At 38.7% G+C, this 16,248-nt stretch overlaps 1 protein-coding gene across 4 annotated transcripts in view; it reads left to right on the top strand.

Annotated features, from left to right (window-relative positions):
- THUMPD2 (THUMP domain containing 2) overlaps nt 1-16,007 on the top strand; it is a 45,505-nt gene extending 29,498 nt beyond the window's left edge. For all 4 annotated transcript variants that reach the window (XM_061211161.1, XM_061211163.1, XM_061211162.1 and 1 more), the window contains 2 exons: nt 8,528-8,636; nt 15,213-16,007. In XM_061211161.1, the coding sequence (XP_061067144.1) occupies nt 8,528-8,636; nt 15,213-15,537 (434 nt within the window). In that variant the 3' untranslated portion in view covers nt 15,538-16,007. The remainder of the gene's footprint in view (nt 1-8,527; nt 8,637-15,212) is intronic.
- Nucleotides 16,008-16,248: the final 241 nt, after the last annotated feature.

The following is a 16,248-nucleotide window of genomic DNA, read 5'->3' as shown; positions in this document are numbered from 1 at the left end:
ACTTCACTCTGTATGACAGACTCTAGGTCCATACACCTCATTACAAATAACTCAGTTTCGTTTCTTTTTATGGCTGAGTAATATTCCATTGTATATATGTGCCACATCTTCTTTATCCATTCATCTGTCAGTGGACACTTGGGTTGCTTCCATGTCCTGGCTATTGTAAATAGTGCTGCAATGAACACATTGGTACATGACTCTTTTTGAATTATGGTTTTCTCAGGGTATATGCCTAGTAGTGGGATTGCTGGGTCATATGGTAATTCTATTTTTAGTGCTTTAAGGAACCTCCATACTGTTCTCCCTAGTGGCTGTATCAATTTACATTCCCACCAACAGTGCAAGAGGGTTCCCTTTTCTCCACACCCTCTCCAGCATTTATTCTTTGTATATTTTCTTCATTAATTTGGTTTTACCTTTTAAAGCTCTAATCCTAAATACAATTTAGAATTGTATTTCTACACAAGGATCTCACACCTCTTACTATAATGAGAGCACATACGAACTTCAGAATCAAACTGAGTATAAATCCTGGATCCACTGTTCTTTCTTCACTATGCGGCCTTCAGCAAAACACTGGACCTCTCTGTATTTTCTCATCTATAATATGAAGCTAGTACCTACTTCATAGGGCCGTAGTGAGAATGTATTACGTAACTACATGGAGTCCAGTGTCTGACACACAGCATGAATTAAAGACTTCTGTAAGCATGGATACAGCTAGGAACATTAGTATTCAATAAAACTCCTACCGTGATTTGTGCTTTTGCAGAATCACTGTCTTCATGCTCTGTATGCATTAATGGCCTTATTTTTTTCTACTTTTTTAGTAACATTCACTTTATCTTATAACCCTCTACTAATTAATATAAGATGAGATAATCCTTTAACATGCAGAAATTTTGCACGTGTTTATTCCTAAGTTTTGATCATCATGAAAATTTGGAACCAAATGAATATTATGTTGCAGGCTATCTTAGGAAATAATTAGTCATTGATTAGGCTTTTTAAAAATCTACAGAAACACTTACATTCTCAGTATAATATATATACAGATTTGAGCAAAAGAAACACACGAATGATTAACTAAAATGACAAAATTATAGGCAGGTGAAAAAAGGGGAATGTTTTCACTCCTTCTAACTAGACATTCTATAGCCTGTCACATTCAGTGAAAGAGCGTATAATAAGATTATTGGTAATAACTGTGCTTTGTTCTCAGTCACATCTCTGCCTTCCTCTCTACACTTGTAGATATAAGGCATGCTTTTTTCTACACCCATAAGCTCCCCATAATGTGGTGGTTGCATTTTCTTTCTTATTAGTGTGAGTTTTCCTCTAATACCAGTCCTGCCCCTGCTTACCTGGCCCTCGGTGTTCTACTCAAATGTGTTGTGGCCCACACCATATTCTGCAAGATTCTTGAAGCTGCCAGGATGCCCTGGCATTTGGGGAGTCAGGGGGAAATGTAGGAAGTGATGGGTTAGGTGTGTGTGAAATATGTGTGGGAAATAGGGGGTAAGAAGCTCACCATAGAGAGTTTGAGTGTTTTTGCTACAATGGCTTTATGGTTTATCATATGGTATAAATCCCTTTTTATTATTTGGTAATGCTACTATTCTGTAACAAACTCAGCAGCAGTTAGGTTTTAAAAGTGCATATTTAATGAAAAAGTTTATATTTCTCAAGAAAGCTGTTGATGAACAGATAACTTGAGTAAAATGTTTATTACCATTTATCATCCACTGTGAGGGCCATGATGATAGCACTAATCAAATGAAACAAATCTGTTCATAGAAGCATCTAGCATTTACTTCAAAATTTAGTCATTATTTTAAGGAGACTGAGCCAAAATTAAGTATTTATCACATGCAGCTGAAAGAACTGCATTTAAATATCACTCTGTGAAACATGACTTTTCATTTAGATCAAATGACCACTCTTCTAAATTAATTTTGCTCATTTTTAATTCCAAATTTTCTTATGTACATAAATAAAATGAAGCTATAGCTATTAATATGTTGGCTCCATTAGCAGAAGACCTCTGCAGAAAGGTTAATGTTGCCATTTTTGTATCAGTGTTATCAGATGCTTCAAAAAGAAGATCAGCTAAGTCAATTCCAGTAGTGGTTTAGCTTTCTTTTTTCCCCCAATTCTTGGAAATTTAGGAAGTTTTTTCTGTCAGAGATGAAACATCTTTCATTATTTTGAATGCTACTGTAAATTCAGCTCAGCACTGCATGTGTGTCTGTTTATGCATTATTTGGTGGACCACAGCATCATGGTGAAAATTAATGTTCTTATTAAATAAAGTAACCCGTGAAGCAGAAATGTACTTGGAATTTGACATGGTACCTACATAATTCATAATTACCTCCAAACAAGCTGTGATGTTCTGAATTGAAATAGAAACTTAAGTTATCAAAATAACAGACTTTTAAAAAAAAAAATTTTAATATATGCAGAGTAACTGAACTGCAGGCTATCTGTGATAAAGATGGTTGAATGCAAAAAAAGTAATTCAGCATGACAGTACATGCTTTATTTGCTTGCCCATCATTAGGTAGGTTTAAAAATGTTTAAGCCTTTCAAGAATATAAAATGGGAAAAAGTCTCTTCAGCAAGTGGTGTTGGGAAAGTTCGACAGCTGCATGTAAATCAATAAAGTTAAAACACACCCTCAGAGCATGCACAAAAATAAACTCAAAATGGCTTAAAGACTTAAACATAAGACACGACACTATAAAATTCCTAGAAGAGAGCATAGGCAAAGCATTCCCTGACATAAATTGTACCAGTGTTTTCTTAGGTCAGTCTCCCAAGGCAATAGAAATAAAAACAGTAACAAGTGGGACCTAATCAAACTTACAAGTTTTTGAACAGCAAAGGAAAGCATTAAAAAAAAAAAGACAAAAAGACAACCTACGGAATGGGAGAAGATATTTGCAAATGATGCATCTGACAAGGGCTTAATCTCCAAAATACACAAACAGCTCATACAACTCAACAACAAAAAAACAACCCAATCAAAAAAGTGGGCAGAAGACCTTAATAGACATTTCTTCAGAGAAGACATACAGACGGCCAGTAGGCACATGAAAAGGTGCCCAACGTCACTAATTATTAGAGAAATGCAAATCAAAACTACAGTGAGGTACCACCCCACACTGGTCAGAATGGCCATCATTAAAAAGTCTACAAACAACAAGTGCTGGAGAAGATGTGGAGAAAAGGGAACCCTCCTACACTGTTGGTGGGAATGTAAGTTGGTGCAGCAACCACGGAAAACAGTATGGAGGGTCCTCAGAAAACTAAAAATAGAATTACCATGTGATCCAGCAATCCCACTCCTGGACATATACTTGGACAAAAGTATAATTCAAAGAAATACATGCACCCCTATGTTCATAGCACTATTCACAATAGCCAAAACATGAAGACAACCTAAATGTCCAACGACAGATGAATGGCTAAAGACGTGGTACATGTATATACAATGGAATACTACTCAGCCGTAAAAAAAGAATGAAATAATGCCATTTGCAGCAACATGGATGCAACTAGAGATTACCATACCAAGTAAAGTAAGTCAGAAAGAGAAAGACAGGGACTTCCCTGGTGGTGCAGTGGTTAAGAATCCGCCTGCCAATGCAGGGGACATGGGTTCAAGCCCTGGTCCAGGAAGATTCCACATGCCATGGAGCAACTAAGCCCGTGCGCCACAACTACTGAGCCTGCACTCTAGAGCCCACAGGCCACAACTACTGAAGCCCACGAACCTAGAGCCCATGCTCCGCAACAAGAGAAGCCACCACAATGAGAAGCCCACGCACCACAACGAAGAGTAACCCTCACTTGCTGCAATTAGAGAAAGCCCACGCTCAGCAACAAAGACCCAATGCAGCCAAAAGTAAAACAAAATTTATTTTTTAAAAAAAGAGACAAATACCATATGATATCACTTATATGTGGAATCTAAAATATGGCACAAATGAACCTATCTACAAAACAGAAACAGACTCAAAGACGTAGAGATCAGACTTGTGGTTGCCAAGGGGGAGGGGGAGGGAGTGGGATGGACTGGGAGTTTGGGGTTGGTAGATGCAAACTATTACATTTAGGATGGATAAACAACAAGGTCCTACCGTACAGCACAAGGAACTATATCCAATCTCCTGGGATAAACCGTAATGGAAAAGAACATAAAAAAGAATGTATATATGTGTATAACTGAGTTACTTTGCTGTACAGTGAGATTGGCACAATATTGTAAATCAACTATACTTCAATGTTTTAAAAAATGTTGAAGCCTTTGAAGAATTACTTTGTAAATCAGCCAGGGTATCTCATAATTGTGCTATAAACTTTTAAAATAAACAAGTTGCCTAATTGCAGTTGCATTTTTTTCAAATTTCATTGGAAATCTGTAATCAAAGAATTCAACAAATGGAGTGCCAAAAACCTTAAGTTTTTGAAAGTTTTGATGAATCGCAGTTATTAAAAACAAAACTGGCAACAGGACATTAAAATCTATCCCTACAAACACCAAGGAAGAAATGAACAAATTAAAACAGTGAGAGCTCAATTATGCGCAGTATTTATTCTGAAATTTGTAAATACACCTTGGGTATATTATAGGAAGAATCTTCTAATGGCTTCCTTAATTTTAATTGGTTAAATGTATATTCTAGAATGGAATGGAATGAAATTGAGAAGGCTTAGAGTTTACAGCCTCTAAATTTGGCATAACAATTAAAAGAATAATAGAGATAACTTATTTGCGTTTTGTGTTGTGAAAATATTTGTCAAAGGCACTCTGAATGGAGAGACTGAACCAGAGGGCTGAGATATTTACACTTTCCCAATGAAAAAAAATAGAATTGAGAGTCTCCTCCATTTAGCAGAATTTACTCTGAGCTCTACCGTACTATCAACCATAAAAATGAAACTTTGAAGAATGTTGCAGGCAAGTGTACGAAAAATTTTAGAAGTCCATATTTTAAAAAAAATACTACCTTCTTCTGAAAAATGCCAGTTATGACATGGTATTAGAGCTGATGCATCTAAGAAACTGCTCAGCATACGAGTACAGAGTATTTCACTTATTTTTAATGTTAAATAATATTTTAAGTTTTTATTAAAAAAAAAACTTCACTAACACAACACTGTAAATCAACTATACTCCAATAAAAAAAATTAATTAAAAAAAACTTCACTATGCCAGATATGTTATTTTTTAGGTTCACCATAGTAATAAACCAATTTTTAGACAATCAATATCTCAAAAAGTATATAATTTTATTTCTAACCTCTTTGTTCTCAAAAATGTTTCTGTTTGCTATAATGGAAAAGAATCTGAAAAAGAATATATATATATATATATATTCTTTTATATATATATTTATATATATAAAAAAACTGAATCACTGTGCTGTATACCTGAATCATTGTAAATCAACTATACTTCAATAAATAAATAAAGATTTCTGTTTGGACTATAAATTAAATGGTGACCAGATCCAGATGCCAAACTACATTTTGCATATTCAAGACTCATGGATGAAGAAGACAGATTGAAACTTCAACTTCATTGAAATATTTGTAGTCGCCTGTATTTAATGAAATCAGAAAAAGAATAGTATAAATAAAAGGGAAAAAATTTCACCAGCAGCAACCAAATAAGGAAAGCACATAATCTAATGCAATAAACTTCAAAATCTGGCCGTGATGGAAAGAAACAAAGTGGTAGAGCAATAGCCAGTGGAATAGTGGCTACTTACAAGGTTACTGAGGCAAAGTGGGACCCAGAAATATCACTCCCAACCAAGATGTCATTTTAGTATAGAGATATTTTCAAATATAAAAAAGTTCAGGCAACATTTCAGTAATAAGCATTTCTGAGGGGGAAAAAAATTAATAAAATCCAGATATTTAAGAGATGAACCAACTGAGGAATAGAGAAAGCCAAGGTAAAATGGTCATGAGGATTGAATCAAATATACAACTAATTTTGAACAACTGAGAATTACAGGACAGAATTCCATTGTTACAAACCTGGACGGTGGAAAGAATAACAAACAAAGTACAATTAAAGAAAATAGAAAAAGGGTGTGCCCAATTTTATAAAAGTGCTCAATTTACCTTGTCTGTTGTCTAAGTAGACACATAGAAAGATATCTTAAAGGCTCTTAAAACCTTTTGGAATAACACATCTTAGGGCCATAATCCTGGTTTTAAGCAGTTCTTATTTTTCTCCCAGAAGGAGGGAGTAAATAGGACAGTTTTTGTTCAAGACATACCAGTCTTTTAAAATTTTTTTCATGTTCTTGAATCATCCTGCAGAGATGTAAAAAAGAGATGATTTTTTTACTTGTTTTGAGTTCTGTTTCTATTTCAGAATTTTATCTCCTTAGTTACAAACTCTTTGTTCACAGACAGTTTAAACATTTAATAATTTAAAAGATTTTACTGCATGTTTAATTTTACGGGTCAAGTGCTCGTGATTTTCGGAGTTTCTGCATCAGAAACTCTGGAGGCGGTGCCAACAGTGTGTGTTCCACCAAAGCCCTTCAGTCGATTCTGATACGCACTAAATAGGTTTGGCTGGGGGCCCCGCGAGTTTGCATGTGTAGTTCCCAGGTGATACTGATGCTGCTTCTCTGGGGACACACTTTGAGAACCACTGCTAAAGGGAAGGTGAGTTGGAAAGAGGCCCATCTGGAAGTAGTTGCCCCACCTAGGCCTTTGAGGCGCTGTGACAAGGAATTGCGAAGTTCTGCAGAGCCTCCCTGAAGGATTCTGAGCCACTGGTCTCCACCTGGCTGTCATCTCCTTATACACCTCAGAGAGGACATTGTAAATAATGACAATAGCTGACAGTTACTGAGTGCTCATTACATGCCAGGCACTGTTTTAAATACTTTCCGTGAGTTCCTCGCTTGTTAACTTCTGAGATGGGTAGTCTTATCCCATTTTACAGATGAGAAAACTGAAGCAGTAATTTCCCAAAGTCGCATAGCTAGTAAGTGGCAGAGCCACATGCAAGCTGTCTGACACCAGAGACTACACAACAAAAGCCACATCAACAAAAGTTCAGATTATTTTATGTTCTATTGGAAGATGACACCACTCAGTTCTAGAACTTTGTAAAAAGTTACTCTCTTCTATCTTGGTGAAGTTTATTCCTTCAGCTTCTAAAATGATTTAAAGCAGTTCGGCAAATTATATGATACAGAGTAGAAAAGTTGCAAATAAAAATAGACACCAACCAGAAGGGGAAAAAATGTCACCAAATCTGAAGATGGGCAACTCTTGTATGAGTGTGTGTGTAAGTAGACCAAAGACTTGGGCTCAATCTCGGGAGTAAGTTACTGCCGGGTTCCTCAAGTAGAAACGTTTGATAACCATGTCTGTTCATCGTCTTCAGTAGTTTCACAAAAAGTATAGTTAACAGTGTTCAAATGGATGTGTCCTATATCAGTAACCTAAAACCAAAGGCATGAAGTCAGAACGTGACCTGGAGAAAAGATTTCCTGCCTAGCCCGAACAGAATATTATCCCGTTACTTGTTTTCTAACAACCTGCTCTTCTACTAATCTCAGGTAAGGTCAGAACTAGGAAAGATTAGCACGTGTTCATTAGACTTTGCCAGATAGCAGGATTTTTTATTTTGTTTTTAAATTTCTCGCCAACAGAAATTTGTATTGTATTCAGATAGTAAAGACTATTTAAATTCTATTGCGCTTCTATAGAATTAGATGCTCTCCAAAATAAAAATGATTATCTAACTTAGTTTAGATGGTGGTGGAAGTAAAATAATTGGAAAGTGCAAAGTATACTCAGAAAATGTGGAAGTTAAGATTGGGTGTAGGTAAGATTATCTTATGGTAATCTAATTTCTGAGAATAAGTTGTAAAGTTGAGAAGGAAATTTAGATTTGATAATCAAACACTATATTTCGTTTTAGAGACGATATTCATTTTGTTGATTATTGATTGTTTAGCCTTTTCTCTAGTCTTAGGACTTAAGTAGATGTTCTTAACCCTTTGAGTCTCCTTTAAAAACACAATGAAAGCTATGGGCCACCTCTCTTAAAAACAAATAGATCAACATGCAAAATTTTATATATGATCATAAAAGAAAAATGAAAGTTATAGGATGTAATTTTGTAAAAGGTCTTTCTAGACATCCTAATATATTTCTTCTTAGATCTAGTAATTACCTATTCATGTAATATGTTTAAAGAGTTGAATTTCCTGGTTAATTTAAAATTGTGCTTATGTCATATTTTATTATACCAATACCTAAAAAACCACTTTTCAAAGAACGGAATACAACAACTATGCCATCTATCTTTAGTGATTATGAAAGCCTTTCAGGATCTTGTAATTCCTTAGAAACAATATTAGCAACCCTAAATTTTATTTAATATGCAAAAATAATCCAGTGTACTTCAGTTTTGTCATATTTAGGTTGCAAATGTTTGAACTTACTGTAATAAGATTCTCTCATTTTTGTGTTTCAGAATTGCCATTGCCTTCAGAAAGTGTCGATATTATTATTTCCGATATTCCATTTGGGAAAAAGTTTAAGTTAGGAAAAGACATCAAACACATTATACAAGAAATGGAAAGGTAAGTTGTTGAATTTATTTCCATAATTTTTGAGCTATTGGCCATTTAACCAAAATGTATCGTAGCTCTTAAGATTTGATTGCATTTTAGTAATTTCCCAGTTTTTATAGCTTAATTTTCTAAGGTTTCAAATCAGAAGTTTATAATTGAAATAGTTATTCTATATCATCATACTATAAGTTTATTCAGGAAAAGATATTAATTTTTCATTACTGCCTGAAATTTGAATATGTAAAACAATGACATATTTCAGTTTCTGAGCTAGTTAATTTACATATTTACTTCTAATTCTCCCCAAAACCCTGCCTCCTGTGTGTTAATCCCCCACACTTTACTGGAGAGAACCTGGGACCCAGAAAGATTATCTTTCTCAAGATCACAGAGCTACTAAGCAGCAGAACAGAATTTACATACAGAACATTCAGTCACATAGAATGGACACCTTCACTGTTGATTGTTAAATGAAAATGCAAAGGTGCTATTCATGTAGTGTTTCTGAGGTCAACCTCAGGGAAAGTATTTCTTGGAGAGGTTCAAACAGTGAGGCCTGAATATGTATTTTCCTGATCATTTCAGTTGATAAAAGGGAGAACCTTTCACAGAGGAATGAAAGGACATGGATAAGGAGTCAGTTCATATTAAATTGTCTCAACTGAGCATTTGATGGTGCAGGATAACACACACGGTCAAGAGTCTGTATGTAACCCTGTTACGCAGTTACCTAACTCATGACATCACCTGGGATCTCAGCACCTGTAGTTCAGACATTTCCTGAGCTCCTATATCCCCTTCTGCCTGACAGCACATTCCCCTCGAGATTTTGTAACTCTGACTTCATTTTAACATCATTTCAGGAGCTTCTGAAAAATACTGATGCCCATCCTCCACTCCTCCCCACCGAGGCTGACTTAACTGGTCCGGGGTAGAATCTGGGCATTGGTATTTCTTAATGGCCCCCGAGGTGATTCTGTTGTGCCACCAGGGTTAATAACCACAGCCTTTGCTGGCGAGGTAGCTCACCAGGTATACTATGAAGCCAGCTCGTTGTGAGATACTACTCTGGGAGCATGTTACACTTAATATGGAAATTTACAGTTAACCTGAACTTTCCACCAGAGATGGTGGCATAGCCTACCTGACGATCTAGTGCTGTGTATTTTAAACATTTCCACAAGTCAGTGGAGGGCAGTGTTTGGAGTAGACAGTCTTTTCAGCTTTAGTAAAATTAGACCAGCCTCACTTTCTCTAGACCAGTTTTGGTTTTTGTTCTAGGTGACTGAAAATGAGGCAGTAATAGATATGACTGCCCTCACATTGTTTCAGGAAATTTAATTTTTTACCTGAGAATCAGAAAGACATTCAAGATTTCCCACATAATTCAGGTGCCTCCATAGAATCAGTTCAAAGTTTATGTATTTGGACATAAGGAACTTTCCCTGCTCCTGTGACCAAGCTTCCTTGCCACCTGCCCTCAGCCTTTATCGTTTGGCCTTTGACTTTTCTTTTCTTTCTTTTTTTTTTTAAATGTATGTGCTTAGTGACATCTGAATCACCCAGAAGGTGTGCTTTTTTTATTTTTATTTTTTAATTTATTTATTTATTTATTTATGGCTGTGTTGGGTCTTCGTTTCTGTGCGAGGGCTTTCTCTAGTTGTGGCAAGTGGGGGCCACTCTTCATCGCGGTGCGCGGGCCTCTCACCATCGCGGCCTCTCTTGTTGCGGAGCACAGGCTCCAGACGCGCAGGCTCAGTAATTGTGGCCCACGGGCCCAGTTGCTCTGCGGCATGTGGGATCTTCCCAGACCAGGGCTCGAACCCGTGTCCCCTGCATTGGCAGGCGGATTCTCAACCACTGTGCCACCAGGGAAGCCCTTGGCCTTTGACTTTTCTGGTTTGAGGTTTCATACAGGCCGTGTAGTGTAATGTAGTGGTGAAGATCACCAGCTTTGGAGCCGGAACACCTGGGCTGTGATCTTGGCGCTATTACTCAGTAGTTCTTCCGCCACAGGCACGTTGCTGAACCACCCTATGCCTCGTCTTGAAATAATAGTACCTGCTTCACAGCATCATCCTGAGGAGTCAGCGGATTTAAAGCTCTTAGAACAGTGCTAGGCACCTACAAGTGCTAACTGTTAGCTCTTATTTAGTGTAAACCACTTCCAATGCTTTGGGAAAGCAGATGGGGATATATATAAATATATATAAGTACACATACCTTTTTTTCCCAGTGGTTTACCAATAGTTTAAGACTCTAGATAGAAAATGGAAGGGAAGTGAGGGGGAATTGTGTTAGTAAAAATAAGAAAAAATACAAGAGGTCAGTAAACCTGTTTACAATAGGCAATGGAAAAAGTTGGCCCTGAATGTAAAACAGCACTGGATTCTTCAAGAAAGAACATGCAATCAGAATTTTAAATTCCCAGACAGATAATTGCTCTGGTCAGTTATTTCCTCCTTCAATTTATTTCAGCAATAACAATTTCATGTATGCAAAGCGCTTCAGAGAAGTATAATATTTGCGCTTTCCTCTCAAATATAACCGTGTAAAACAGATGAGCAAAATTAGAAATTAAACTTGCTAAGCTTGAAGGAAGAAGTCACTACATCCCCAAAAGACTTGAGGTGGATTCATGGAAGAAACATGATTTCAATGAAATTTAGAAATTTGCAAAGAATAAACAAGGAGACCGCACCATGTTTTATACATACAGATAGTCAACAAGTATTTCTTGAGTAAATAGTGAAGCAAAAAGCGTGTTCAAAAAACAGTGAGTAGGACTTCCCTGGTGGCGCAGTGGTTGAGAATCCCCCTGCCAATGCAGGGGACAAAGGTTTGAGCCCTGGTCCGGGAAGATCCCACATGCCACAGAGCAACTAAACCTGTGCACCACAACTACTGAGCCTGCGCTCTAGAGCCCGCGAGCCACAACTACTGAGCCCGCGCGCCTAGAGCCCATGCCCCGCAACAAGAGAAGCCACCGCAATGAGAAGCCCGTGCACCGCAACGAAGAGTAGCCCCCGCTCGCCGCAATTAGAGAAAGCCCGCGCGCAGCAACGAAGACCCAACACAGCCAAAAAAATTAATTAATTAATGTTAAAAAGAAAAACCTCATTTAAAAAAAAAAAATGAACATACCAGACTGCTTGGAACAGAGATTAGTGGTAGAAGGTTAAGGCCTAATGCCTTCCAAGTTCAAATAATTTGGGTATTTGTATCACCTACCCCTAGTCTTGCAGGTTCACATGCAAAAGAAAAATCTCTTTTGTGTTGTTTGATACAGAGTTTCCCCCAACTTATTGACCACATAATTCTTGTTGGTTTTTTTTTTAGCAAGAAATAATCTCTCATACTACACTAGTGTTCAGAGGAATACAATTTGGGAAATGTTGCTTTATAATTTCTGAATAGCTTTCTTAGTAAGAAATTATGTGTATATGATCATGGAAAGTTGCCTAGAAGAACATTTATCAAAAATGTTCATCTCTGAGTGGCAGGATTTCAGGTGATTTTTACTTTCTTATTTTCTCCATTATGTGAAAAAATTTACAATAAATTAATTGGTGAATGTCCTGCTAGACATTGTTCCATGGACATACACACAAATAGATAACATGTTTTCAATTCTAGCCATACATAAATAGGATCATCCTTAATTTACTGTACTGTATAACCTTTTTTTTTTTCCACTCAAAAAATATGTTGTGAATCTCCTTTCTGATCAGTTGTTATAATGTACATGATACACCATTATGTAGCCCGTATACATAATAGGGATGAGCATTTAGGTGACTCCCACTTTTTCATTTTAATAAAGAACAACGCTCTGAACATCTCTGCACCAGTTTTTCAAACTTACTGTAATAACCAAGTTACTTAACAGTGCCTCAGTTTCTTCATCTGCAAAATGGCTGTGCTAACAGAATATACTTGAATTCTGAGGATGAAATGATATATAATACAAAGCATTTGACACAGTGGCTGGCACATAATAAGTACTCAATAAATATTCGCTGTCACTGCCATTATTGTCACTGTTATTATACTACTGCTCCTGCTTCTACTCTTATATCTTAGAATAATTTCCTAGAAGTGAGATTGCTGGGTCAAAGGTTATGTACATTCCATATTTTTGATACATTATTGCTAAACTACTGTCAAGAAAGTTATACCAGTTTTTGTCTTTGGGAGTACTCATTTTCTCCTAATCTCGCCATCCTAAGTATGGTAGTCCTTTTATTTTTGTTAATGTGGTAGGTAAAAAGTTATATCTCATTTATTATCTTAATGACGTTTTCTCCTGCATGTTTAGAGATACTTGTATGGTTTTTGTTTCTGTCCCCTGGCACAGCCACATCTGTCCTCATCTCGCCCCCTCCTCTCCCAGTAGCCTGGGTTTGTCCCCTTCGTTCCTACCTCCTCAAGGATCGTTCTCTGCCCACTTCTCATTCTTATCTTCAACCTGTTCATCTCCTCGTTCTTTCCAGATCTAGCCATCCCTTCCCAGGACACTTTTGTGGCCTTGCATATCCACCCGCTGTACTAGGCACTGGGGCTTTGGCTGTGAACAGGACAGAGCCTCTGCCCACGTAGGGCTGGCACTCCAGCGTGGGGAGACAGATCATGAATAAATCAACAGGATAATTTCAGATCATGATTGATACCGTGAAAGAAACTAAAAAGGACATTTTTGCCAGAGAGTGACTAAGAGAGAAGCAGTGGCTACCTTAGATAGATGCTCAGGAAAGGCCTCTCCAAGGAGATGGTGTTTGAGCTCTGGGACCTGAATGATGAGAAGCGCACAAGGGAGTGGGTGTCAGTGCCACACGAACAACAGGGCTGGACGTCCTGAGGCCAGAAGGGAGGCTGGCATGTGGAAAGCATAGTGGGCAAAGGGAAGCAAGCAAGTGGGAGTTGAGAGTTTCTTTGAAGTATAATGGAAGAGAGAGAGGTCTCAGGGATCCGCAGTTGTGTCCTGTGTGGAAACTGGGAAGGGGAGGTGGGGGAGATGGAGACGAGAATGGGAACCAGGCCTGTCGGGTTGCGCTAGTGCAGGGGGAGCCCGAGCATAGGAGGAAGTGGACGAATCTGTGACGTCGTTTGGAGGCAGACTCGTCTAGACGGTCTGACTGTTTAGATAAGGGACGGCTCCTTCAGCTCCTGACGTCTTTGCTGGGCGTGGCAGGGGCTTCCCTTAAGTCTTGGTCCTCTAGCTGTCGCCCGGTTTCCTTACCTCTACAGCCGAGCTTCTTCAAAGAGAAGTCTACACTCGCCATCCCTGCTTCCTCACCTTCCCGCCCCCCCTTGACTCCGGCAGACCAGCGTTGGCTCCTGCCCTCGACTAAGATTGCTGCCCCCAGGGTCACTAACAACTTCTCATACCCTCGTCGCTTGTTAGTCCTGTAGCATTTGACGCTGTTGAGACTATTCATTCCTTTCTTGAAACTCTACTCTTCTGGCTTCCATGACATCACCGTGGTCCAGACTTTCTCCTAGGCTGTTTCATGGGCTCTTCCTCCTCCCTTGAATGTTAAGTCTGTTCCTTGGCCCCTTGTCTCTCCTCTCTCTGTTCTGCCACCCCAGGTGATCTCATGCCCCATGATGGCTTCATCTGCCATTTACTCCTGGAAACTGTGAAGTCTCCACCTCGAACCCTGGTCTTTCTCATCACCTCCAGGCTGGACGTCCAGCTGTCTGTCGGCCCCCAAGCTCGGCACATTACAAACAGAGCTCTTCCCCTCCCCCTCCTCCCGCCACCCTCTGACCTGCCCTTGAGCCGAAGTACCTTCAGTGCCGCCTCCTCTCCGCTGCGCCCCGTCTTCGCCCCTTTCTCGGCCTCCAGCACCCCCCTTGCTCTAGTCGCTCCCTGCCCCTCGGCCCGGCCCGCGCCTGCTTGGCCTTCACACCCGCTGCAGGTGCTCTCATCCTCTGGGGGTTTTCCCCACGCTCAGTGCCCGGGTGTGGGTCCCACCTAAGGTGCTCCCGCAGCACCTCACCCTTTAACTCTTCCCTTGCCTCTCTCTCCCACTGTTCAGTCCTCTCTTTAGCAACTCAGGGGACAGTATGTCCTTCATCACTTTTTCCACAGAAGTGCCATACAGACTTTGGTCAGATGATTGAGAAAATGAATTCTCCTCCACAAGCTGACATTTCAAGGTCTTCCCTTCTTTTTCTGATCTTCCCTTTTGCCCTTTCTTTGTTCATGTCCTCACTCCTTCCTGGTGACTTTCTTCTGCCATCAGCCTGCTGCCTTTCACATACGCCGATTCCTCGGGATTCTTTCATTTGTCTTTTCCTTTGTACACTCATTTATTAAACTGTGACTACAAATTACTTTGAGGCTTGCCTTTTAAATAGAGTAAAAATAGATAATTAAAGCAGATTTGTACTAGTGATTTCATAATTACTATAATGAATATGCATTATGGAAGATACTACCTAATTATCAAAATCCTCGCATTTAAATAGATAAAATTAAATTTCAAATTAAAAACAGCAAGTATTTTAAACAAAGTGGGATTGTGTGTTGTCTACAAAGGGGGAAATACTCCTACCAATTACCATTTTTTTTTGTTACAGAGTGCTTCGTGTTGGCGGGACCACTGTGTTGTTGCTTAGCGAAGATCACCACAGGCGCCTTAAAGGTTGTGAAGAGAGCAGCGTCCCTTTGAATTCCAAGGGCAGCCGCACAGATAAACCTGGAAGCACAGAGTGCTTGAATCCTGAAGAAAAAGCTGCCATATCAGAGCCAGTGTCATCTTCATTTGCAGCCAGTAACCAGGAGTGCTTGGACAGAATGCCACCATTCGGCTCTTTGGTGCCAGTGGAATGCTACAGAGTTAGCCTTGGGAAAACAGATGCGCTCATATACAAATACAAGAAGTCGCACTCCCCTGGGCAATAGCAGACTTGCTGCTGTAAGCCAGGTTCGAGTCCTTATATGTCAGCTGTACAGAGTGGAAGATGGTTGTCTCTGGAATCTTGACAGTGCCAGAGGCTTCCAAGTAAACAGACCCCCCTAAGACAGGGCCGTGGCTGCTGGACACCTGTTCTTAATAAGAGCTTCTGTTTTACACTCTAAAGAGTGTTTCTGACAAAGAACAATTAATGGATATTTGAACTAAAGGACTCTTAAACTTCACCTTCTGTCAGAATATGAAAAGGTCTGCTCTGCTTGCACTATTTATGAGCAGAAGATTCAACTTCAAAGCAAAAGTTTTCAGAGGCTCACCATAAAGTATATCTCACTCATCACAAGTTTAGTAATATTTTCACTGTCACATTTTTTGAAATGTAGAAACTTTTATGTTTTGATATCAACTTCTTTTGATATTAAACTTGATTTTTTGAACCTGTCATTTTCTTCTCTGTTGGAATGAAAATAACTTTTATTTGCAGTACATTTTATATGTCCCATATTATGTAAAACATCAGTGGGAATAATAATATGAATTAAGCCAATATCCTCCAACATGACGGAAGATAAACTTTGTTTTTTTTGTGAAAGTATTAATAAATTGTCACCTCACTCTCATTTAAATTGAATGCATTCCTTGTGTTCACTACTTAAAGAAACAGGAAATGGATGAAAAATATGATTTCGTTGTTTTTCAGT

The sequence above is a fragment of the Eubalaena glacialis genome, chromosome 14 (assembly GCF_028564815.1).
Source record: "Eubalaena glacialis isolate mEubGla1 chromosome 14, mEubGla1.1.hap2.+ XY, whole genome shotgun sequence".
NCBI lineage: Eukaryota > Metazoa > Chordata > Mammalia > Artiodactyla > Balaenidae > Eubalaena > Eubalaena glacialis.
This window is presented reverse-complemented; position numbering and strand designations above follow the sequence as displayed.